The following is a 26636-nucleotide window of genomic DNA, read 5'->3' on the forward strand; positions in this document are numbered from 1 at the left end:
CTTACCTGGATGCCAGGGTGTGCCAATTGCAGAAACAAAAGTACAGGTTAGGGAAAGAACACTGGTGCTGGGGCCTGGTTAGCAGGCCTTAGCACACTTTCAAATCAAAACTTAGCATCAGCAAAGGCAAAAAGTCAGGGGGGTAACCCTGCCAAGGGGGCATTTCCTTACACCTACCCAATGCACGCACTTTCAAAGGCAGAAAACCATTTGTCTCTTCCATCGCCTTCAGCAAAAAGAAGGGACAACTCCTTTTGGGAGTTTGATGTTGAAAGATTTCTGCCTCAGCACTTGTATGCTGCCACCAGAGACGGGTCCTAAGCCCAACTCTTTTTTTTTTGTTTCTCTATTTCCAAGAGATGACACTCCAAGGCCAGTATCTTGGTCAGCCTGGCAATTTCCAGGTCTGTTTCTGTGGAAGCTCTAGTGCTTCTGGTAGAAGACGAACTACCCTCATCCCCATTATCCACAGGATCTTCTTCACCCACCACAGGTGCATCATCATCTTCACCTGGGGGGGTATCTTTTTCGTGCAGTGGGGCTTTTTCCAGTATCAATTTAGTACTGCCTGCAGTCTCCTTAACTGGTCATAGTTATACGCCTCATAAGGTTCAGGTCGAGCTCCTAGTTCTTGGTCTCGGCATCTGTCATTTTTATTTTACTATAGTTAGGACCTTTTTAAGAATTTGGAATTCCCTTTTTGAATAGGCCAACTAATCTAAGGACTATTAAAACGTTTTGCTAGAGTTGTAAGGACCTAACCAGGGCCCTAACAATTATTTTAAACATTTGTAAAAAATAAATAAATAAAAAGTTTAGTCAATTAAAAAAAATCAAACCATAATTAACTAAAGGCAATTTACAGAGTTATCTGTGTGCTCATAAAATTGACAAAGTGGTATCAGCAAATGCAGAGTCTTTATCCCACCGCTGACCCACCAAATAGATGGCTGGCCCTCTATGTAGTGGGCAAAGCTAAAGACACTGTGCAAGGGTCCAGGCAACCACACAGAGGGCCAGATGTATCAAACAATTTTGCATTATTAAACGGTGAGAATCGCAAAATTCAACTGTTTGCTAATGCAAAAATGCCTTTCAGGATTTATGAAAAGCATTTGCAATGCAAATTCATGGAATCGCTAAAATAGCGATTCCCTGAAATTGCGACTATTTAGAGAATCACAAATTGCAATTCTCTGAATAGGAACTCGCAAATAGGGAATTCCTATTTGTGATTTACAAAGCACATGTATCAAACATTTCCTAAATGAGAATTGGTCATTTAGGAAATGCAATTACCACCAAATCCAGTTTGGTGGTAAGCATGTGCAATTTTTAAAAATGCATTATAAATGCATTTTTAAAAATGACATGCATTTTTAAAAATGACATGTAGAGTACACATGCCCCATACCCCCGCAAATATTTTTTTGGGGTGCATCAAATCAGGCCATAGGCCCCCAGCACCCTGGGGTTTGCATTACCTATTTGCGTATTCCTCACTGGAATTTGCAAATCAGGACATGCAAAACCATTCGCACCTTTTGGCCTACAGGCCCATAGGGATGAATATATTCCCTAATTGCGATTCGGTATTAGTGATTGCGAATTTTAAGAAATAACTATTACCGACTCGCAATTTTCATACATCCCATTTTGCATTTCTTTAATAGTGCTTTCTTAAAATTCGCTATTTAAGAAATGCAAGCCAGGAGCTTGATGCATCTTGCCCTTAATGCTCTAATTTGTAAGGTAGCTTGGTCGAGCTGTTAGGCCAATCTTGGAGAAGTGCAAAGCATTTGTTGTACTCACAGTATCAATCTTGCAACTCACATACTCAGAGGAATAACCCGAGAATCATTTATAAAAATAAATTAAAAAAATCAGGGTTTTAAGAAATTTTTAAGACCAAGATTATCAAAACTGATTAAGTGGCTTTTTTTAATATGAATTTTTTAAGTTTAATAAAAACAGCCTTTTTTTGTGGAATCACGCACCGTAGGAATACTTATTAAATCATACAGTTGTTTTACCAAGGTCTTCTTCTGCATGTTGGTCGAGGTCGTCGGTGGGCAAGCTTTGCCAGATAGAGAACTTCGGGTGGCTCCTGGTTCAGGCGGGACAACGATGAAGTCTCTGGAGCTGGTGCAGGGTACACTGCGGGGGACCACTTGGAAAAGCACTGCACAGGTAAGTTTAAAGATGGTCCCCTTGGGGAGTCGAGGTCACTTGGGGTGGGGAACCCTTGGGTGCACAGCAGGTTCTTCGCTGCATGGCACAGAGCAAATCGGCGAGCCAAGACCTGTGCGCAAGGATGCCTTCTGGAGCAGGAAGTAAATTGGTTCAAGCGTCGTTTGCAGGACACTGGGTGCTCTGCTGGGAGGTCCTGGATATTCCTGAAGTCCCTCGACTGTGGCTTCCTCCAGTTAATTTTTTCAGCACCGGGCAGGCTGGTTTTCTCTGTGTAAGACGTTAGCTGAAAAATACCCCAAGTATTAGTACAGTTTGACCACTGGAGGGTTCAGTGCCACCAAACTTGGCACAATTGAAGGTTTTGTCGCGGTAGGGGTCTCATTTGGTCCAGCTGTAACTTCCAGTTTGGGAATTAGCAGCTGGTCAGTGAAGTGACCCTCACGGTTTTGCTGGTTCCGTGCTGTTGGAGAGTGGTACCTCCACTCTGGAGGGAGTTCTATGGCAGTTTTCAAAGCCTGGAAGTCCTCTGGGGTTCTTTAGAGTTTTTCCAGTTGTACAGCAGCGATTGTCGGGTCATGGGTGCAGCACGCAGGGTTTGGTGCCTTTTCTTTGTTGCAGCAAGTCCACAGTTCTTGTGCCTTGGATCTTCTTCATGCTGGTCTTTTGTCTGTCTAATCTGGTCTAGGGTGCCCATTAGATACTGTATTTAGTGGGTGTTTTAGAGGGAACCTGGTAGTGACCGATGTTTTACCTACCTTTCGGTGGCTACACCCACTAAAGTGACCCCCTTCTTGTGGGAAGGGTCACTTTCCTATCCCTGATAATTTCATTTTCTTCCATCTTGGATGGAAATAAAATAGCCTGAGTGCCAACCTAGCAGGCAAACACCTTAGAGGTGGTGCATGCCAAGTGGTGCCACTCCTCTTGCTTTTTGTGGAGTTTCCCACCTTTGCTCCCACCAAAAGTGGGGGTTCGCAGCAGGCCGAGTTTCAAAGGAGGTAAACGCTTTGAAGCTTGCCGCCTGGGCAGAGCGCATTCCTGAAGGGGGTTAGTACCAGACAGATCTCTCCCCCAAGATTTGTAGACTGAGTGTCTGGAGGTGGCAGGCTGGGTAGGACCAGTCAGCAACCATGCCACTGTAGATCGCTTTTGCAGGGGCGCCTCTAAGGTGACCCCTGAGTACATTTAGGGATAAATACAATACTGGTACCAGGTTGGATTTATCATTCTGACATTGTGGGGGCCATATTGCTCATGCAGCTATGCACTCACGTATAATATGGTGCACCCTACCATAGGGCTGGAAGGCCTGCCAGAGGGGTGTCTTATCCAGAGTGTGAGCAGTGTATGGTGGGCAGGGCACACAGGCAGTGTGCCATGTAGAGTTTGCATTTTAGGATTGCACCAGGACACTCGTCCTACTATGGCAGTACTGAGTGCATCTTGATGCATTGTCCTAGAGGGTGGTGCAATCAGTGCTGCTGCCATTAAGGGCCTACCCTTGGTACCCCATGCCCTGGGTACCAAGTACAATTTACCTGGGTATTATAGTGGCAGCTAAAGTTGTTACCAATTACATTTGAAATTGTAGGAAAAGAACATTGACACTGAGACCCTGGTCAGCAGGATCCCAGTGCACTCCAGACCAAGTTGCACCCAGAAACCAGGCAAAACGTTGGGGTATGTGAGAACAAAGTGCCAGTTTCCCACCCATCAAATCTCCCCATTTGACTGCTTGGATAGGACATATTACATAACTTGTTGGCCTGATCACAGTCTGGTGTGGAGGCCACAATTCATGTACAAGTAATAAGTCACGAGCCAGACATTATCAAACAGAAATGTGTTTAACCCAATACCATTAAATCATATACATTATGACACTGAACAAAATCGGCAAGCCTGACATTACCAAGGAACACAGAATAGGAGCAAAGCAAAGAGGCAGGGCCATTCAGTATTTTCAGAATTGAATGTGAATTCCTACAGCGGACAGCAGGGCATCTGTTTAGGTGCATGGACTCTTTCAGCATCCATGTCTGCTCTGAGTAGCAAATCTTGGTCTTGACCTGAACCTCATTTCCAGGGCATGTTCTTATGTGAATGTTTATGGAATAACATGTGACTTGTTGCTCTCTAAAGACTGAATGTTAATGGTAAGTTATTTACAAAAGTCTTTAGGCCCAATGTAGTTTTTTTTTTTTTTTAAAGGTGGCGTGCCTTTCTTTAGGAATATGGCAAATTGGTGATGGCCTCTCTGTGTGTAAAGTCAAATGTTAGAATCATTGCCTTATTCTAGCCACTGCTGTTTCTGAATTTTAGGACCCACAGGCACAAAGTCTGACACTAGGTACGGTATTTCAAGACTAGGGATAGGGGTTACTCAAGCGTTGAAATAAATCCTTATGGAAGGAAATCTGCACTTGTGAAACCCCCTTTAGAATGGGTTTAACATTTCTATTCCTACCAAGAACTTGTTCACTATTTGGAAGAAAGGATGGTCAGCAATTATTATGACTGTATTAGGATTCTGCCATTATTAAAGAAGAAACTCAATGGATTGGCTCTGATTAGCAGAGAGAGGGGGGAATGGAGGGTTTGCATCCATAAATGATCTCGGTGTTGCAAGACACCTTGAGATTTTTAGAGATGATTTCAGTCCAAAAAAAGATGTGCGAGAAAAAGCTAAAGCCAGTTACTGGTCTGAAATGGACACTGTGTGGTGCCATCTCACAAATCTATTATTAAAGCTATTGGCAGCATTTTTTGAAAGAGTGGACCGTTGCTGAATTTAAAAGGTGTTAGGGCACTACTTACAGAGAATGAGGTGAAAGATCAGGAGGGAATCATTTAATGAAACCTGGGACACTCACATTTTTTTCTTTTGGAAAGTGAGCTTAATAAAGTTAGTAAGGGACTGGTTGAGCTTTTTTTTCCTTTTATAGCTAGTATTTCATCATCTTGTTTTTTTCTGGCACTCATTCAGGATTTGTCCTGGTAGCTCAGGGTTCTACATACAAGTCACCAACTAGCAGGGCTGCAATACCACAATAAACATTACATACAACACTGCCCTTAAAAGGAAAGGCCAACACAATTATCTATACAACATAGAACAGCATAGGTGAAGTGATTTAGACTCCTTGGGGATTCGGAATAGTCAATGCAGCAAAGAAAGAACCAACCGACTGTTTTCAATGTTTTTTGTATAGGGTTTTGATCTATTTGAATATGTATTATTATTCTTTCTATCTATCTATAAGGAGCACTTTTTTTTCACACTGCCTGCCTTTCGGTGTCTTGTTTATTAGATGGGTTGTCCGTAAAGGATGAATATATTAAGATGATTTTTAGATGTATAAGTACATGAATGAACATATACTTATATGAATAAATAGTTTTTCTAATTTTCACCTATGCTGTTCTATGTTGTATAGATAATTGTGTTGCCCTTTCCTTTTAAGGACAGTGTTGTATGTAATGATTATTCTCTACCCAGTCCTTTGGGGTTTATGGTTTACCCTCTGTGGTTTATAATTATGCAATACCACAAATAGGCAGAAGCTTATGATTTATTTTCCAGACCCAGGAAATAGGTAGTCTGCAGTGGATTGGAGAATACAAAAATAAGTGCTCTTTCTGGTTTGCATACCAAAAGTTCTTGAGATACTCAATTAAGATTAACAGCTGGTTTCTTCTTTACTTCAGGTTTTCTTCTGGGGTTCGCCCCTCTAGCAGATATTCCACCTCTGTGGCCTGCCTTGAGCAATGACCATCATTGGTTCAGCAAATCCCTCAGGTAGAGGGTCATCCGAGGTTCTTCCTAATCACTAACAAGAGGAATTCCATATATTTTCCTTATCACTAATTGTTCCATTATACTATAAGAGCCTTCTACATTTGGCTCAACAAGGTTTCCTCCAGTTCTCTGAATAGTTGGACACCCTGCTCGGCCTTAGCTCTGCGTTAAGTATTACACACTGGAATTCCACTACTTCACTCATTGAGTGTTAATATCAGTGATCATGACCAGAGCCTTCTTGTGATACTTTTCTGCTTCCCTCTGGAGTTCCCAGTTTACAACCAAAGAATGTACACACTGACTTTTGTTTTTTTTGTTGCAAAATGAGATCTGCTGTTGTGCTACAACTAGTTCCTTCCAAAAAAGAACAATTTCACACAAGAATATTTTAATGCAAAAGTTTTCATAGATTGATATTAGAAGAGTCTTTTGAGGCAGGCTTGGTGACAGGAAGGGACAACGACCACTGCACAAAGTACAATGAAATTCTGACTTGCAGGTGTCAATTTTAAAATAGGCAGGGTGGGACTCCCAGCTCATCACTCAGTGTTTGGGATTCTATTACATAGTTCTTTATAAAGATCACACTTAACCTTGGTCCAGAGGGCGCGCTCTACATTGTAGAGAGATTATGGTATGTATCACTGTCAGCAAATGCACGTAATTAAAAACACATCAGGGATGCCATCAGGACTCTCAATCGGCTGTGCTTTCCCAAATTTCTTACCTCAACCTTCTTTTTCTTGGTGTCAGCTGCCGCTGGGCCAGACTTCTTCAAGAAGCTTGTGGCACTCATGCCTGCATCATCATCATCCGAGGACGAAGCTGGCAAAAAAAAAAAAAAAAAAAAGAAAGAGAAATTACGTTTTGCAGCAGTAATCCTTTTCTGGAGTCTTATGCTGTGCATTTATTCTGCCACCTAATGTTTGGGTCTAGAATCGTGTTTTTCCAAGGCTTTCTCGACCTTGAAATATTCAGCAAACCAAAGGAAGGCATAAACAAAAACTGCAGGGATCCCGACCAAAGGACACCAATGGGGGGAAACCTTGAGGCAAGCAAGTATGGCAGAAGGGGTGAAGACCAAGGACAGGAAGCCAAAGTCCGAAGAACCGGCAACCTCGAAAAGAAAGGTGTCTTTGGTGACTGTAGCCAAATGACAAACGCTTGAGGTCAGGCACAAGAATCATCGCCTTGAAGCCACACTGGTGGCACTACTGCAAAGAAAGGAGTTTGACGGCTGTTAAAGGGGTTTTCACATCTTACTGAAACCCTCAGAGGAGGGAGGAAGTGAATGGAAAAGCGGGAGAATGACCAACCAGGCATTGAGAATCTCTAATGCGAGAACCACATAGAGGAGCAGAAGAAGTACTTTGATTACAACGAAGATGAATCCACTACACTTGAGGGCCAAGGCCAACTTGACAGGTGTTATTATCTCAACACTGATTCCCTGAAGGAGGGTGTCATCAACTAGCCCTCAAGGCCTTCTCCACTGGATGATTTGTCCATGTACAATGGACTCATCAAGAAGACAGCGGGCGCATGCGCTCCAGCTTGAGAAAGACTGGGGCTGTGGAGGACACGGTTATGCCACTGGTGGCAATGTGTGTTTTTTGACACCCAAAAACTTTTTTTTGCCAGCGTGTTACAATGGTGAGGGCCTGACAGATTCTAAAACAATAAAGTGTTACAAAAGATTGGTCAAAACAAGGCATGCATTGACGAAACCAAAAGACTCAAATGTCAGATCAGTTGGCTTTGCAAGTGCTGGCTTATTTTAATGCTTCCCATTATCCTGTTAGAAATGGTTACACAATTTTTTTTTATTAGGAATATTTTTGGGAAATACTAACATGCATCTGCACATTTTACTAAATGATGCTTCAAGGAAATAGCACCTAAATGTCATAGTGAAAAAACTTTTTTTCCCCCTACTTGCATTTATTTCTGAACATTTAATTATGAAAGAAAAGAATCATCACTCTCGCATGCAAGCTTCAGCAAAAATTTGCATCTAATCAGAGAGCATTCTAGGAGCATTACACTTAGCCTCATATTGTCAAACGTGTGAACACTATTTACTGGAACCACTGTCAGTAGTGCAGCGTGACCTTAAAATGTTTATTTACAGCACTCACCCTAATAAAGGCTTTTTATTAATATGAACCATAACTACAAGTTCGAACAGCATTAACATATGAACACACTTATTACCTCAATTGCAGACAGTTCCCCTTCTCTGTAAACTGGCAGCCAAAGGGTTTGTTCTGCAGAGGGTAGGGGCTTACTTGTCCCATGGACAAAACAAACATGAAACCTTGTTGCCCTTGACCCCAAACAATAGGTCCTAGGCATCAGGCTATAGGAATTCCACATCTCTGCACCCGAACCCACGCGACTTCACATTCCACTCCCAAGCACACAAAACGTATGCAAGACTGGAGCACTTAGCGCTCACATTCGACAGATGCATGATCCATTTCAGACCACACAGCAATAGTTATGGACTTAGCGCTTCCTCCAACAACCGACACACATCAACCATCTGCGTGAGACTCTTCTACATAAGCCAGAAGTGCTACAGCAGATTTCTACTGCAATACATAACTTCCTCACTACTAGCAATAGCGAGGACACCCCTCTCTCTCTTCTTTGGGATACCATGAAAGCAGTGATTAGAGGAGGATTTAATGCTACATCAGCGGCCAATAAGGCATGGAAAGAAAAGCACGCATCACTGAAAGAATAGGTAAGGGAATTAGAACATATGCATCAGCGCACAGGTGCGCTGTTGAGTGTGGCAGCAGTTCGAGACTACTAGGACACAACTGGCAGGAATGGAAATGGATAGGGCTGAGTACTCCCTACTGCGCATAAAATATTTGTTTTATTGGGGGGTGAGGGGGGGGGGGAGAGAATGCACATGAGTGGTTGTCTTCTTGCTAACGGACTCCGAACCCAACCTCAAACTGCAAGGGTACAGGTCCTTGTGGGGACAGACTGGGTTTGGGGGTGCAGTGATCACATATGACTGCCGCATAACAAACCGTTTGAGACTTTTATGCACACTTATACACGGCTCACACTCTTCCCCCTAAAGCAATCTGCACAGTACTTGCAGGGAGTAAATGTAACCCAACTCACATCGAACCAGCCCCATGACCTGGACGCACCAATCCGAATAGAAGAGGTCATTGTGCCGATAGCACAGCTTGAGGACCCACAAATCTCCGGGCCTGGAGAGGTATCCGGCTTCGTTTTATAAGGCCTTTTGCATAACACTGACACCAATTCTCGCTAGCCGCTTTAACTCCTTTACAGGCCCACGTACCATTCCCCAGTCAATGCTAGACGCATACATTAGCGTCCTTCCCAAAGCAGGAAAAGATTAGAAACAATGCGGATCCTACTGACCGATCTCCCTTTTAAAAAACAGCATCAAGCTTTTCACAAGTATACTAGCGCCCTTCTTAAGTAAATTAAAGCATGGACTAGTAGCCCCTGTACAATCAGGTTTTATTCCCTACAGGAAATGCAGCGATAATACTAAAAGGCTGCTGCACATAATTGACAAAGAGCCCCATTCCAACCGACAGGTCGCCATCCTTTCAGTTAACGCTGAAAAAGCGTTCAGAGTCCATTGGCCATACATGGAGATGGCCCTAATGTGCTTTTGCGACTGCTTCCTTGCCTGGATATTGAGCAATTACAGTTCTTCAAGGGCATCAGTACTCGCTCATGGTGTTACATCAGTCCTGTTTACCATCAGTAGGGTGGTCACGACAGGGTTGCCCTCTGTCCCCCTTACTTTTCATATTCTATATGGAGCCATTTACCCAAAGACTGCATTATAACCCAGGCATAGCAGGGGTCCTCTTTGGAAGGGAGGAACATTCCATTAGCCTGTACATGGACAATGTGATAGTGGCTCCTGACAACCCTGCAACGGCCCTTCCAGCCTTCCTCGAAGTTGAGGTTTGGAATGGCGTTGGGCTGCTCTGTAAATGTTAATAATTCCCAAGCTCTCAATCTTACAGTTCCCCCAACTGAAGAAGCACTCCTCTCCAGACGTTTTCCCATTCAATGGAGAAAAGACTAACTCGTCTGGATATCCAATTATCCACCACCGCAGCCACCACTGAGGCCTTTAACTATAATATAACGTAAACAGATTACCAAAGATATGGCCATATAGCGATTCCATTGCCTGTCCTGGCTGGCCAAAATTGCAGCTGTAAAGATGGTGATCCTTCAGAGAGTGCTTTTTCTGTTCCAGACTGTAGGAAGTTGGCTCTGTATGCACTATTTCAAAGTAAGGAATAGTATGCTCAGAGTCCAAGGGTTCCCCTTAGAGGTAAGATAGTGGCAAAAAGAGATAATACTAATGCTCTATTTTGCAGTAGTGTGGTCGAGCAGTAGGCTTATCAAAGGAGTAGTGTTAAGCATTTGTTGTACATACACAAGCAATAAATGAGGACCACACTCTCAAAGACAATTCCAGGCCAATAGGTTTTTGTATAGAAAATGAAAATGTCACTTACCCAGTGTACATCTGTTCGTGGCATCAGTCGCTGTAGATTCGCATGTTTTGCATAGCTCGCCATCTGGTGTTGGGCCGGAGTGTTACAAGTTGTTTTTCTTCGAAGAAGTCTTTCGAGTCACGGGACCGAGTGACTCCTCCTTTTGTCTCCATTGCGCATGGGCGTCGACTCCATCTTCGATTGTTTTTCCCCGCAGAGGGTGAGGTAGGAGTTGAATTGTAGTAATAGTGCCCATGCAATGGAGTGACTAAGTATGTACCTATTTAAGGTTGAGATGATACATATACAAATAGTTGAAGGTAACTTCCAAACTGCTACAGGCTCCCGGGGAGGCGGGTGGGCACATGCGAATCTACAGCGACTGATGCCACGAACAGATGTACACTGGGTAAGTGACATTTTCAGTTCGATGGCATCTGTCGCTGTAGATACGCATGTTTTGCATAGACTAGTAAGCAGTTATCTCCCCAAAAGCGGTGGCTCAGCCTGTAGGAGTGGAAGTAGTTTGAAATAATGTTCTTAATACGGCTTGACCTACTGTGGCTTGTTGTGCGGATAACACGTCTACACAGTAGTGCTTGGTGAATGTGTGAGGCGTAGACCATGTGGCTGCCTTACATATTTCTTGCATTGGGATGTTTCCTAGAAAGGCCATGGTAGCACCTTTCTTTCTGGTTGAGTGTGCCCTTGGTGTAATGGGCAGCTGTCGTTTAGCTTTAAGGTAGCAGATTTGGATGCATTTAACTATCCATCTGGCTATACCTTGTTTTGATATTGGGTTTCCTGCATGAGGTTTTTGAAATGCAATAAATAGTTGTTTAGTCTTTCTGATGTTCTTTGTTCTGTCAATGTAATACATTAATGCTCTTTTGACATCTAATGTATGTAGTGCCCTTTCAGCTACGGTATCTGGCTGTGGAAAGAACACTGGAAGTTCCACTGTTTGATTTAGATGGAACGGTGAAATAACCTTTGGCAAAAATTTAGGATTAGTCCTTGTGACGACCTTATTCTTGTGTAGTTGTATAAAAGGTTCTTGTATTGTAAACGCCTGAATCTCGCTTGCTCTTCTTAGGGAAGTAATGGCGATGAGAAATGCAACCTTCCAGGTTAGGAACTGTATTTCGCAGGAGTGCATGGGTTCAAAAGGTGGACCCATAAGTCTAGTTAGGACAACATTTAGGTTCCATGAAGGAACAAGTGGTGTTCTTGGTGGTATAATTCTCCTAAGGCCCTCCATGAATGCTTTAATGACTGGTATCTTATATAGGGAAGTTGAATAGGTAGTCTGCAGGTAGGCAGATATTGCTGCAAGGTGTATTTTAATGGAAGAGAAAGCCAGGTTAGATTTTTGTAAGTGAAGCAAGTAACCCACTACATGTTCTGGAGTTGTGTGTAATGGTTGTATTTGATTAATATGGCAGTAGCAAACAAACCTCTTCCATTTACTTGCATAGCAGTGCCTGGTGGATGGCCTTCTGGCTTGCTTTATGACTTCCATACATTCTTGGGTAAGTTGTAAGTGCCCGAATTCTAGGATTTCAGGAGCCAGATTGCTAGATTCAGCGATGCTGGATCTGGGTGTCTGATCTTTTGGTTGTGTTGTGTCAACAGATCTGGCCTGTTGGGCAATTTGATGTAGGGTACTACTGATAGGTCTAGCAGCGTTGTGTACCAGGGTTGCCTTGCCCAAGTTGGTGCTATTAATATGAGTTTGAGTTTGTTTTGACTGAGTTTGTTTACCAGGTAAGGAAGGAGAGGGAGAGGAGGAAAAGCGTAAGCAAATATCCCTGACCAGTTCATCCATAGGGCATTGCCTTGGGACTGTTTGTGTGGGTATCTGGATGCGAAGTTTTGGCATTTTGCGTTCTCCTTCGTCGCAAACAAGTCTATTTGAGGTGTTCCCCAGTTTGAAATAGGTGTTCAGAATTTGGGGGTGAATTTCCCATTCGTGGACCTGTTGGTGATCTCGAGAGAGGTTGTCTGCGAGTTGATTTTGGATCCCTGGTATAAATTGTGCTATTAGGCGAATTTGGTTGTGAATTGCCCAACGCCAAATTTTTTGTGCTAGCAGGCTTAACTGTGTGGAGTGCGTCCCCCCTTGCTTGTTTAGATAATACATTGTTGTCATGTTGTCTGTCTTGACGAGAATGTATTTGTGAACTATTATTGGTTGGAAAGCTTTTAGTGCTTGAAAAACTGCTAGAAGTTCTAGGTGATTTATATGCAGTTTTGTTTGATGTACGTTCCATTGTCCTTGTATGCTGTGTTGATCGAGGTGTGCTCCCCACCCTGTCATGGAAGCATCTGTTGTTATTACGTATTGTGGCACTGGGTCTTGGAAAGGCCGCCCTTTGTTTAAATTTATGTTGTTCCACCACAGAAGCGAGAGGTAAGTTTGGCGGTCTATTAACACCAGATCTAGAAGATGACCCTGTGCTTGAGACCACTGTGATGCTAGGCACTGTTGTAAGGGCCTCATGTGCAGTCTTGCGTTTGGGACAATGGCTATGCATGAAGACATCATGCCTAGGAGTTGTAATATCATCTTTGCTTTTATCTTTTGTGTTGGATACATGCGTTGTATGATGGTGTTGAAATTTTGAATTCTTTGGGGACTTGGAGTGGCTACTCCTTTTGTTGTGTCTATTATGGCTCCTAGGTATTGTTGTACCTTGCACGGCAGAATGTTGGATTTCGTGAAGTTGACGGTGAACCCTAGTTTGAAGAGGGTTTGTATGATCTGATTTGTGTGATTTGAGCACTCTATTAACAAATGGGCCTTGATTAGCCAGTCGTCTAGATATGGGAACACATGTATTTGCTGCCTTCTGATGTGTGCAGCGACTACCGCTAGACATTTGGTAAATACTCTTGGTGCGGTTGTTAATCCGAAAGGCAGTACCTTGAATTGGTAATGTATTCCTTTGAATACAAACCTTAGGTATTTCCTGTGCGATGGGTGTATTGGTATATGGAAATACGCGTCCTTGAGGTCTAAAGTTGACATGTAGTCGTGTAGTTTTAGCAATGGTAATACTTCTTGTAGTGTGACCATGTGAAAGTGGTCTGATTTGATGAATGTGTTCACTATTCTGAGGTCTAGGATTGGTCTCAGCGTTTTGTCCTTCTTTGGTATCAGAAAGTACAGTGAGTAAACTCCTGTGTTTATTTGTGTGTTTGGCACTAATTCGATTGCATTATTTTGCAATAGTGCCTGCACTTCTATCTCCAGGAGATTGGAATGATGTTTTGTCAAATTTTGTGCTTTTGGTGGTATGTTTGGAGGGAATTGTAGAAATTCTATGCAATAACCATGTTGGATAATTGCTAGAACCCAAGTGCCTGTAGTGATTTCCTCCCATGCTTTGTAATAATGACTTATTCTTCCCCCCACTGGTGTTGTGTGGAGGGGATGAGTGACATGTGAGTCACTGCTTAGTAGTAGGGGTTTTGGGGCTTTGAAATTTTCCTCTATTCCTAGGGAATTGCCCTCCTCTATATTGTCCCCGAAAACCTCCTCTGTACTGTCCCTGGTAACTGGACGGTGTTGCCTGTGAGGTGCTGGCTTGTGTGCTCTGACCCCGAAACCCCCCTCTAAAGGGTGTTTTACGGAATGTGCTGTAATTCCCTCTGCTCTGCAGGGAGTAGAGTGCGCCCATGGCTTTAGCAGTGTCCGTGTCTTTTTTGAGTTTCTCAATCGCTGTGTCCACTTCTGGACCGAACAGTTCTTTTTCGTTAAAAGGCATATTGAGAACTGCTTGCTGAATCTCTGGTTTAAATCCAGACGTTCGGAGCCATGCATGCCTTCTGATAGTTACAGATGTATTAATTGTCCGTGCAGCTGTATCTGCAGCGTCCATGGAGGAGCGGATTTGGTTGTTGGAAATGGTCTGTCCCTCCTCAACCACTTGTTTTGCCCTATTTTGTAGGTCCTTGGGCAGATGGTCAATGAGATGTTGCATGTCATCCCAATGGGCTCTGTCATAGCGCGCAAGTAGTGCCTGGGAGTTAGCGATGCGCCACTGGTTTGCAGCTTGTACTGCGACTCTCTTACCAGCTGCATCGAACTTGCGGCTTTCTTTATCTGGGGGTGGTGCATCTCCAGATGTGTGGGAGTTGGCCCTTTTCCTAGCTGCTCCTACAACGACAGAGTCTGGTGGCAGCTGTGTAGTGATGAAAGCCGGGTCTGTAGGAGGCGCCTTATACTTTTTTTCCACTCTTGGTGTGATTGCCCTACTTTTGACCGGCTCCTTAAAGATTTCTTTTGCGTGCCGGAGCATACCAGGGAGCATAGGCAGGCTTTGGTAGGAGCTGTGGGTGGAGGAGAGTGTGTTGAATAAAAAGTCATCCTCGACCTGTTCTGAGTGGAGACTTACATTGTGAAATTGTGCTGCTCTAGCCACCACTTGAGAATACGCAGTGCTGTCCTCTGGTGGAGATGGCTTCGTAGGGTATGCCTCCGGACTGTTATCTGACACTGGGGCGTCGTATAAGTCCCATGCGTCTTGATTTTGGTCACCCTGGCTCATGGTGGTGTGAGCTGGGGAATGTGATGGAGTTTGTGCTGGTGAGACGTTAATCACAGGTGGAGGAGAGGGTGGTGGGGTAACTTTTTTCACCACTTTTGTTTGTGGTGTTTGTTCAGTTTGGAACTCCAATCTTCTCTTTCTTCTAATGGGGGAAGGGTGCTTATTTTTCCTGTCCCCTGCTGTATGAAAATACGCTTTTGCGTATGGTCTACATCAGTTGAGTGTAGCTCTTCCTCAAACCTATGCTTTTGCATTTGGGAGGTTAGCGAGTGCTTTTCTGTATAAGAGCCTGAAACTGGGTCGGTTGCAGTTTGTTTTGGCACCGAAACCCTGTCTGCATCTTTTTTCGGCTCCAAGGTGACTTTTTTCTTTTTCGGGGCCGAAACCTCTCGGCGTCGATCTTCTTCGGTGCCGCTGTCTCGGCGTCGAGCCATGTCTACACCGGTATCTCGGTGTCGATGCTTGTCTCCAGCACTTTCTCGGTCCCGAGAAGGCTGCGTGCCGGTGTCTCGACCGGAGTCGGACGATCTCGGCACTGTTTGGGCCTTTTTCGGTGCGACGGTCGGTCACCGAATTTATGGGTCGAGCCATGGCCTGGTGGCAGTGGCGTCCCCTGGGCCTTGTAAATCTTCTTCTGAGTGGTTTTCGACGTCTTACTCACGGTTTGTGTATCGTCGAATCCTTCGGAGTCCGATTCTTGGATCGAAAAGGTTCCTTCCTCTTCTTGTTCCTCGAACTCCCGGTGGGCTGTCGGCGCGGACGCCATCTGAAGTCTTCTGGCTCGACGGTCTCAGAGTTTTTCGGGACCGGAACGCACGACAGGCCTCGCAGGTGTCTTCACTGTGCTCAGGTGACAGGCACAGGTTGCAGACAAAGTGTTGGTCTGTATAGGGGTATTTATTGTGGCATTTGGGACAGAAACGGAACGGGGTCCGTTCCATCGGTGTTCTTCTGCACGCGGTCGGGCCGACCAGGCCCCGACGGGGGATCGAAAAAATGACCCCGAAGGGCACCGGAGCTCTTCGATCTTAGACGCGGTGTTGAATCTAACTACGCCGATCCCGAACGCAACAATACCGACGAAAATCTTCCGAAATTAGCTATCTTTCCGTTCCGAAACTCGGAGCGACAGGAACACGTCCGAACCCGATGGCGGAAAAAAAAACAATCGAAGATGGAGTCGACGCCCATGTGCAATGGAGACAAAAGGAGGAGTCACTCGGTCCCGTGACTCGAAAGACTTCTTCGAAGAAAAACAACTTGTAACACTCCGGCCCAACACCAGATGGCGAGCTATGCAAAACATGCGTATCTACAGCGACAGATGCCATCGAACATATATTTTCTTAGTTTATTTTAAGAACCACAGGTTCAAGATTTACATGTAATACTTCAAATGAAAGGTATTGCAGTCAGGTACTTTAGGAAGTTTGAATTAGAAAAATAGCATATACAGTTTTCACATAACTCCCATATAGCTATTTTAAAACTAGACAGTGCAATTTTCAACAGTTCCTAGGGGGAGTAAGAGTTTGTTAGTTTTTGCAGGTAAGTAAACCACCTACGGGGTTCAAGTTTGGGTCCAAGGTAGCCCACCGTTGGGGGTTCAGAGCAACCCCAAAGTTACCACACCAGCAGCTCAGGGCCGGTCAGGTGCAGAGGTCAAAGTGGTGCCCAAAACGCATAGGCTTCAATGGAGAAGGGGGTACCCCGGTTCCAGTCTGCCAGCAGGTAAGTACCCGCGTCGTCGGAGGGCAGACCAGGGGGATTTTGTAGGGCACTGGGGGAGGGGGATGGGGGGGAGACAAGTCCACACAGAAAGTACACCCTCAGCAGCACAGGGGCGGCCGGGTGCAGTGTGCAAACATGCGTCGTGTTTGTAATAGAAATCAATGGGAGACCAAGGGGTCTCTTCAGCGATGCAGGCAGGCAAGGGGGGGGGGGGGGGGCTCCTCGGGGTAGCCACCACCTGGGCAAGGGAGAGGGCCTCCTGGGGGTCACTCCTGCACTGGAGTTCGGATCCTTCAGGTCCAGGGGGCTGCGGGTGCAGAGTCTTTACCAGGCGTCGGGATCTGAGGAACAGGCAGTCGCGGTCAGGGGGAGCCTTGAGATTCCCTCTGCAGGCGTCGCTGTGGGGGCTCGGGGGGGGGGGGGGCGCAAATCTGGCTACTCACGGTCTCGCAGTCGCCGGGGAGTCCTCCCTGAAGTGATTGTTCTCCACAAGTCGAGCCGGGGGCGTCGGATGCAGAGAGTCAAGTCTCACGCTTCCGGCGGGAAACGCAAGTTGTTTCAAAGTTGCTGCTTTGTTTCAAAGTTGCAGTCTTTGGTGAACATGGCCGCTGTCCTCGGGATTTCTTGGTCCTTCTAGAGCAGGGCAGTCCTCTGAGGATTCAGAGGTCGCTGGTACCTGGGGAAAGCGTCGCTGGAGCAGTGTCTTTAGAAGGGGGGGGGGGGGGGGGGAAGAGACAGGCCGGTATAGCTGGGGCCGAAGCAGTTGGTGTGTCCGTCTTCTCTGCAGGGTTTTTCAGCTTAGCAGTCCTCTTCTTCTTAGGTTGCAGGAATCTAAGTTCCTAGGTTCTGGGGAGCCCTTACATACTAAATTTAAGGGCGTGTTTAGGTCTGGGGGGGTTAGTAGCCAATGGCTACTAGCCCTGAGGGTGGGTACACCCTCTTTGTGCCTCCTCCCAAGGGGAGGGGGTCACATTCCTATCCCTATTGGGGGAATCCTCCATCTGCAAGATGGTGGATTTCTAAAAGTCAGAGTCACCTCAGCTCAGGATACCAAAGGGGCTGTCCTGACTGGCCAGTGACTCCTCCTTGTTCATCTCATTATCTCCTCCGGCCTTGCCACCAAAAGTGGGGCCGTGGCCGGAGGGGGCGGGCAACTCCACTAGCTGGAGTGCCCTGGGGTGCTGTAACACCGCCAGGTGTTACAGTTCCTGCAGGGGGAGGTGATAAGCATCTCCACCCAGTACAGGCTTTGTTACTAGCCACAGAGTGACAAAGGCACTCTCCCCATGTGGCCAGCAACATGTCTGGTGTGTGGCAGGCTGCTAAAACCAGTCAGCCTACACAGGTAGTCGGTTAAGGTTTCAGGGGGCACCTCTAAGGTGCCCTCTGAGGTGTATGTTACAATAAAATGTACACTGGCATAAGTGTGCACTTATTGTGTTTGATACCAAACTTCCCAGTTTTCAGTGTAGCCATTATGGTGCTGTGGAGTTCGTGCATGACTCCCAGACCATATACTCTTATGGCTACCCTACATTTACAATGGCTAAGGTTTTGCTTAGACACTGTAGGGGCACAGTGCTCATGCACTGGAGCCCTCACCTACGGTATAGTGCACCCTGCCTTAGGGCTGTAAGGCCTGCTAGACGGGTGACTTATCTATACTGCATAGGCAGTGTGAGGTTGGCATGGCACCCTGAGGCAAGCAGTGTGTCTGTGCTGAGTGAGGGGTCCCCAGGGTGGCATAAGATATGCTGCAGCCCTTAGAGACCTTCCCTGGCATCAGGGCCCTTGGTACCAGGGGTACCAGTTACAAGGGACTTACCTGGATGCCAGGGTGTGCCAATTGTGGAAACAAACGTACAGGTTAGGGAAAGAACACTGGTGCTGGGGCCTGGTTAGCAGGCCTCAGCACACTTTCAAATCAAAACTTAGCATCAGCAAAGGCAAAAAGTCAGGGGGTAACCATGCCAAGGAGGCATTTCCTTACACAGACCCTTCCAGGTAGGCCCACCTGTGGGGACGTTGGGAACAGTACAAAATTACATACCTTGATGCATATGGGCAGTGCGATGTTCCTGCATGAGCAAGGAAAGGAGCTATCATCCTCCTACAGAGGGGGGTGGTCTGGTGATCCCACACTTTCAGGGCTACTACCAAGCCACGCAACTCTGCTACCTTGTGGAGTGGTCACAGCCGGAGTCAGAAAAGCACTGGCTCTTCATGGACCGAAGCGATGGCTTGAACCCAGCTGTAGAAAATTCCATTCCTCGAATGGCCACAACGAGCATGGGGTCTATATTCTTACCCGTTAACACAGTAAACGCTGAGGGTCTGAGACTTGGTCGCCACATGCAAAGGCCTGACAACATTTTCGTTGCCCCCTAAACCCATTGTCCGGGAACTCAGATTTCACCCCCAGTCTAGAGTCAGCAGTGTTTCTCCAGTGGCAAAGAGAAGACTGCTGCTCCATTGGGCATTTCTTTGATGAAGAAGGTCCCATTCCATTTGACCAGTTGAGACAAGGGTACAAGCTCCCAGAATCAGAGCAACTACATTACATGCAAGTCAGACATTGGCTTTCCCACAGCACTGTTAACAGCAGAGCCCGTCGCCCAATGACGGCATTTGAAAAATGGCTCATTTTGAAAACTAGCACCAAAAAGATGGTGTCTGAACTATACAGCTTTCTTTAGGCAGCTCTCCCATTAGATAATGCTTCAAGTCAGAGACAATAGGAACAAGAACTGGACAGCTTTCCGGGAAAGAAAGGGGGAATGTATATTATCATGCCAGACATGTAGCCACCAGCTCCATAAGCAGAAGCCCGACCTGCTGGCATCACTGCGGACAGAGAGGGACTCTGTTCCATTTTCTCTGGGACTGCCCCACGGTAGCTCCACTGTGGGAGACAGTCCTGGATGACAGACACCTGCTTAGATACGAACCTTCCCAGATTTCCAACTTATACTCTTCTAGGACTTCCCAACCCTCTCCCGTACCCACTTAGATCCCGAAGAGGCCATCAAATAAGTATTGCCTTAGGGGCTGCACACCAGACAATTCTTGCACTGTGGGCGTCTGACAGACTTTCAATGCACCAGCTGTGGCTACACCGGTTGTGGCACATACTGGGAATGTAAAAAACTCACCTTAACATTATACAGAGAGGTATGGGCCCCAGTTATCACCTTGTTATCTATGGGGTTTCAACAAGTAACATGTTCGTGGTATTTAGGATTACTTCAACTTGCGGAGCCACCTCAGCAAGACTAACCAGATACACCAACACTACACAGTAACATTAATACACTAAGGAAAGATTCATGGGCATTGCTTTGATTGGGTCCTCTTGGTGGGTGTTCAGGCAGGAAGAGAGGGGTTCATAGTTTAAGGATGGTACATACACCTTATAAGCCAATACTTTCTCTGCTTTCCCACTGGCCAGTGGTTGTAAGCGGGTGTGCCAAACTTTAATCAACAAATTTGAACTATAAAAATTTTACAGTGCAATTTCTGAGTTCTGCAATGTTATCCTATGAAGGAAGAACAAGTTCTGCCAGCTAGTACTTAGCAGCGACCTACACGACCAGTCTTCTGAAATTAAGGAAAGTATGGGGCAACGTCCAAGGCAGCACCAATAGGGAGGCACTCGAGGGCCCAGGTGCAGAGGTGCTTTTTTCAGCTCCGGTTGCCCAATGTTATCCTGTGGGGAGCATTCATCGTAAGTCGGTTGCAGACTCTGTCCAGGAAGCTAGTGGGCTCAGGTGGGAACTTTGGTCCTCTTCTCCAAGGCCCAGGGGTGACGAATGCAGGGGTGTGCTTAAGGGTCAAGTTTTTCTGTACCAGAGCAGAAGTGGTTGAGGGGGTCCTGCATGCAGAGGTTGCAGGAAACATTGGGGAGTCAAGGAGGAGTGAAACCACAATGGACTTGAGCTCTGGATAGCAGGGGAAGTCCGGTGGCCTGCTTCAACTGCAATGGTGGCTTTGGGTGTCAGGTTTTGACGGTTTTAATGGGCACAGAGCCTTCTCTTTTGGAGATTCTTTAGAACCAGTCCACTGCTCACAAGAGGTCTTGAGTCTTTTTCAAAGGCTGGCAGTCCTCACAGGTTTCTGGAGTCCGTAGTTGCAGGACGAGTCGACTTTGGAGCATTTTCCACAAGGGATGCAGACAGGCTGGCGGGGCGGGTACCAGGTCAGGTGCTTCTTTGCTTCTCTTCTGCTGCTCTTCAGTGTCCTCTCTCTTCTTAGGTCGTCAGGATGTACTTCTCTGGTGCTAAGGGCCCCTCTAAATACAGAATTTAGGGGCATTATGTGGGTATTTAGGGTAGTAGCAAATGGGCTACTGACCCTTGGGGTCACTACACCTGCTCTATCATGACTTCCTGTGGGAAGTGGGCATCACCCTTTCCCATAATCCCTAAGCATGCCATCACAAAGATGACTACTTCTGAAAACTTGTGTCCACCTAACAGCAGCCTACCTTAGGGGTGGTACTAACCTGGAGATGGCACGCCCACCTGACTAGCTAATTTTCATGCCTGTCAAGGTGCCAAATGGGCTCTGAGTGACGAGGGATGGGGGGGGGGGGGGATGCGGGAAATGGGAGGAGAGGTGACGCTTCCACTCCTGTGAGATTAATCTTTCAATGCCGGAAGCCCTTTGAGTCTTGGTGCCTTAGGAAGGCTAATCAGCAGGGGGTGAGGGTGTTATACCTTCTTCAGGGGAGCAGAGGTAAGTACCAGTTTTTCCCCCAAACCCAAGAGGGGGACTTTGGAAAAGGACTGTGCTAGACCCAAACAAGACTGGAAGAACTCAAAGGTGGATTCTGACAAAAGGGGAGCTGTAAAGGAAGGGGATCGAGTAAAGTTCGTGATGGAGTGTCCGGTTGTGGCAAGGGTCAATGCCCACTCTTCTGTGGATTGTAGGAAACTACCCTCTTTCTTGGCATGGCTACCCTCATTTTCTGCCTGTTGTCAGTGTGTTTGACTGTGCTCAATGTCATCCTGCTAACAAGGACCCCTGCGATTATGCTCTCTCCCTTTAACTTAGTTACCTGTACCACATACACCCCACAGTTGGCACACTAGTGCCTGCCATGTAAGTCCTTAGTATATGGTAATCAGGTAACCAGGGCATTGGGATACAAGGTGATCCTCCATGGGCTGCAGCATGAATTATGCCACCGATGGGGAGCCCATGCAAAGTGTATTTACAGGCCCACCATTGCAGCCTGCATGAAAGGGCACATGCACCCTTTTCACTACAGGTCACTGCACCAGGTCACTGTAAGTCACCCCTATGGTAGGCCCTCCTAGTCCAGAGGGCAGGATGCACATATCTGTGTGTGAGGGCACCCCTGCACCAGCAGAGGTGCCCCAACGAATTCCAGTTCCATTTTCTGGACTTCCTGAGTGCAGGGACGCCATTGTGTGTGTGTACTGGACATAGGTCACTACCCATGTCCAGCTACACAATGGTAACTCCTCTGCATATTTGGTATCACATATCGGGGAATCATACCCCAATACTGTTGCCAATATTTTAAGTATGATTCCATCCACTGTGGGGCTCCTTACGGGACCCACAGCATTGTGCTTACCAGCCTTCTGGGGTTTTCCAGGGCAGCCAAAGCTTCTGCCACCCCTCAGACAGGTTTCTGCCCTCCTGATGCTTGATCAGCTCAAAACCAGGAAGGCTGAACAAAGGATTACACACTCTCCCTTTGGAAATAGGTGTTACATGGCTTGGGAAGGGTAGCCTTCCCAAGCCACTAGTATGCTTGAAGAGCACATTTGGTGCCCTCCGTGCATAAACCAGTCTACACTGGTTGTGGGGCCCTCAATCCCTGCTCTGATGCGAAAATAGTCAAGAGAATGAGAGTGACCACTCCCCTGTCCATCACCACCCCAGGGGTGGTGCCCACAGGGTCCCTCGATTCTGCCATCTTGAATTAAAGGAGGGCAGTTACCTCTGGGAGCATCTGACTGGCCAGAGCAGGCAGGTGATATCAGAGCCCCCTCCTGATAGATGGTTAACTGGGTGGGTCCTCAGATTCGGCTTACAAGATTCCAGCAGGGCTCCTGTGCAACCTCTACCTCGACTTCTAGCCACTGGAACCGCAAATGGACCCTCCAGGAACAGACAATCTGCATCCACGACAAAGATTCTGCTTGAAACATTGTTTCCACACCTCCTTCCAGCTTCTGTAACATTTACCCGGCTGTGCAACCTCCGAGGGCAGCAAGTCTTCACTCTGCACGCGAAGAAAGAATTAATCTCTCCTGGAGTGAAGGAGTCACTCCCCTGCATCAAAGGCACCAACTGCAACGACGACCGGCTGCGTAGATCTCCCCTCATCCTGAGCTGCGTGGATCCTGCATCACAGGTGGTGGTCTGGAGTGGTCCCTTTGGTCCGCTCTATCAGCTATCCAACTTTGGTGGAGGTGAGCATTTGCCTTACCACGCAACACAGTAGCCCTATGCACTGCATCTCTTGTGGCTACCAAGGCTTGTTGACATTATCTCCAAGGGATCTTCAGGCTCCATGTAGCTCCAGTACTTCTTCCTGCGACGCACAGCCCTCTGCCTGCTTCTCCTGCAGCGTGGGACCCTTCTACAACTGTGCTGCGTGGGCTCCTTTGCGACTCCTGGTTCCTCGTCCAGTGGGTCGCCAGTGGGGGTTTCATTTTCTCCTGTGGACTCTCTGCCTTGCTGAGGGTCCCCCCAGGACTACCCCCATGGGTTGAGTCCTCAAGGACCTTGCTGGTCCCAGGCAGCAACTTCTGCCTTTGCCAAGATGTAGGAAGTTGGCTCTGTATGTGCTATTTCAAAGTAAGGAATAGCATGCACAGAGTCCAAGGGTTCCCCTTAGAGGTAAAATAGTGGTAAAAAGAGATAATACTAAAGCTCTATTTTGTGGTAGTGTGGTCGAGCAGTAGGCTTATCCAAGGAGTAGTGTTAAGCATTTGTTGTACATACACATAGACAATAAATGAGGTACACACACTCAGAGACAAATCCAGCCAATAGGTTTTTGTATAGAAAAATATATTTTCTTAGTTTATTTTAAGAACCACAGGTTCAAATTCTACATGTAAGATCTCATTCGAAAGGTATTGCAGGTAAGTACTTTAGGAACTTTAAATCATAAAAATTGCATGTATACTTTACAAGTTATTGACAAATAGCTGTTTTAAAAGTGGACACTTAGTGCAATTTTCACAGTTCCTGGGGGAGGTAAGTTTTTGTTAGTTTTACCAGGTAAGTAAGACACTTACAGGGTTCAGTTCTTGGTCCAAGGTAGCCCACCGTTGGGGGTTCAGAGCAACCCCAAAGTTACCACACCAGCAGCTCAGGGCCGGTCAGGTGCAGAGTTCAAAGTGGTGCCCAAAACACATAGGCTAGAATGGAGAGAAGGGGGTGCCCCGGTTCCGGTCTGCTTGCAGGTAAGCACCCGCGTCTTCGGAGGGCAGACCAGGGGGGTTTTGTAGGGCACCGGGGGGGACACAAGCCCACACAGAAATTTCACCCTCAGCAGCGCGGGGGCGGCCGGGTGCAGTGTAGAAACAAGTGTCGGGTTCGCAATGTTAGTCTATGAGAGATCTCGGGATCTCTTCAGCGCTGCAGGCAGGCAAGGGGGGGGTTCCTCGGGGAAACCTCCACTTGGGCAAGGGAGAGGGACTCCTGGGGGTCACTTCTCCAGTGAAAGTCCGGTCCTTCAGGTCCTGGGGGCTGCGGGTGCAGGGTCTCTCCCAGGCGTCGGGACTTTGGATTCAAAGAGTCGCGGTCAGGGGAAGCCTCGGGATTCCCTCTGCAGGCGGCGCTGTGGGGGCTCAGGGGGGACAGGTTTTGGTACTCACAGTATTAGAGTAGTCCTGGGGTCCCTCCTGAGGTGTTGGATCTCAACCAGCCGAGTCGGCGTCGCTGGAGCAGGATCTTTGGAAGGCAGGAGACAGGCCGGTGAGTTTCTGGAGCCAAGGCAGTTGTCGTCTTCTGGTCTTCCTCTGCAGGGGTTTTCAGCTAGGCAGTCCTTCTTCTTGTAGTTGCAGGAATCTAATTTTCTAGGGTTCAGGGTAGCCCTTAAATACTAAATTTAAGGGCGTGTTTAGGTCTGGGGGGTTAGTAGCCAATGGCTACTAGCCCTGAGGGTGGGTACACCCTCTTTGTGCCTCCTCCCAAGGGGAGGGGGTCACAATCCTAACCCTATTGGGGGAATCCTCCATCTGCAAGATGGAGGATTTCTAAAAGTTAGAGTCACTTCAGCTCAGGACACCTTAGGGGCTGTCCTGACTGGCCAGTGACTCCTCCTTGTTGCTTTCTTTGTTCCCTCCAGCCTTGCCGCCAAAAGTGGGGGCCGTGGCCGGAGGGGGCGGGCAACTCCACTAAGCTGGAGTGCCCTGCTGGGCTGTGACAAAGGGGTGAGCCTTTGAGGCTCACCGCCAGGTGTTACAGCTCCTGCCTGGGGGAGGTGTTAGCATCTCCACCCGGTGCAGGCTTTGTTACTGGCCTCAGAGTGACAAAGGCACTCTCCCCATGGGGCCAGCAACATGTCTCTAGTGTGGCAGGCTGCTGGAACTAGTCAGCCTACACAGACAGTCGGTTAAGTTTCAGGGGGCACCTCTAAGGTGCCCTCTGGGGTGTATTTTGCAATAAAATGTACACTGGCATCAGTGTGCATTTATTGTGCTGAGAAGTTTGATACCAAACTTCCCAGTTTTCAGTGTAGCCATTATGGTGCTGTGGAGTTCGTGTTTGACAAACTCCCAGACCATATACTCTTATGGCTACCCTGCACTTACAATGTCTAAGGTTTTTGTTTAGACACTGTAGGGGTACCATGCTCATGCACTGGTACCCTCACCTATGGTATAGTGCACCCTGCCTTAGGGCTGTAAGGTCTGCTAGAGGGGTGACTGACCTATACTTGCATAGGCAGTGAGAGGCTGGCATGGCACCCTGAGGGGAGTGCCATGTCGACTTACTCGTTTTGTTCTCACCAGCACACACAAGCTGGCAAGCAGTGTGTCTGTGCTGAGTGAGAGGTCTCCAGGGTGGCATAAGACATGCTGCAGCCCTTAGAGACCTTCCTTGGCATCAGGGCCCTTGGTACTAGAAGTACCAGTTACAAGGGACTTATCTGGATGCCAGGGTCTGCCAATTGTGGATACAAAAGTACAGGTTAGGGAAAGAACACTGGTGCTGGGGCCTGGTTAGCAGGCCTCAGCACACTTTCAATTGTAAACATAGCATCAGCAAAGGCAAAAAGTCAGGGGGCAACCATGCCAAGGAGGCATTTCCTTACACAAGACTTGTTAATGTTTTTTTCACACCAGTAAGCGACTGCAATCTTCCATCTGGCGTGGGACGTAAACTGCATCCTTCGGTAACTCTTTTCCGGCTTCAGGACTGAATTGCAGACTATGGTTGCAGGAGTTGGTCAACAGCAGGACAGCCAGGTGGGTAGTGGCTCCTGCGCCCACCTGACACTTCTGTGACTTCTGGACTTGGCCCTCTTCTTCCACAGGTCTTCCTCTTCAGGAATCCACTGCTGGTTTCTTGCAGTCTTGTCTGGGTGTTGAAATATCTTCTTTTAGTCCTTTTGGGTGGTTTGGGGAAAATCCAGTAACTTACTCCTTTCTTCCTGGTAGCTGGGGGGCACTGTGGTACTTACCTTTGGCATTTCCTAGTTCCCCCTGCTCCTCTCTCTACACATTCAACTAACCTTGGTGGGGGACCTGCATTCGCATTAAATTTTTTAGTATATGATTTGGGCTGCCCCTAGGGTCACTATTGTCTATTGCTATTTGGATTGTTTTCTATTCCTATTTATGATTA

General features: G+C 47.0%; 1 protein-coding gene across 1 annotated transcript in view; it reads right to left on the reverse strand.

Annotated features, from left to right (window-relative positions):
• LOC138304166 (eukaryotic translation initiation factor 3 subunit C-like) overlaps window positions 1-26636 on the reverse strand; it is a 349228-nt gene that overhangs the window by 260660 nt on the left and 61932 nt on the right. Inside the window, exon 7 of the mRNA XM_069243993.1 lies at window positions 6723-6820. Within this exon, the coding sequence (XP_069100094.1) occupies window positions 6723-6820 (98 nt within the window). The remainder of the gene's footprint in view (window positions 1-6722; window positions 6821-26636) is intronic.

The sequence above is a fragment of the Pleurodeles waltl genome, chromosome 7 (genome assembly GCF_031143425.1).
Source record: "Pleurodeles waltl isolate 20211129_DDA chromosome 7, aPleWal1.hap1.20221129, whole genome shotgun sequence".
Lineage (NCBI taxonomy): Eukaryota > Metazoa > Chordata > Amphibia > Caudata > Salamandridae > Pleurodeles > Pleurodeles waltl.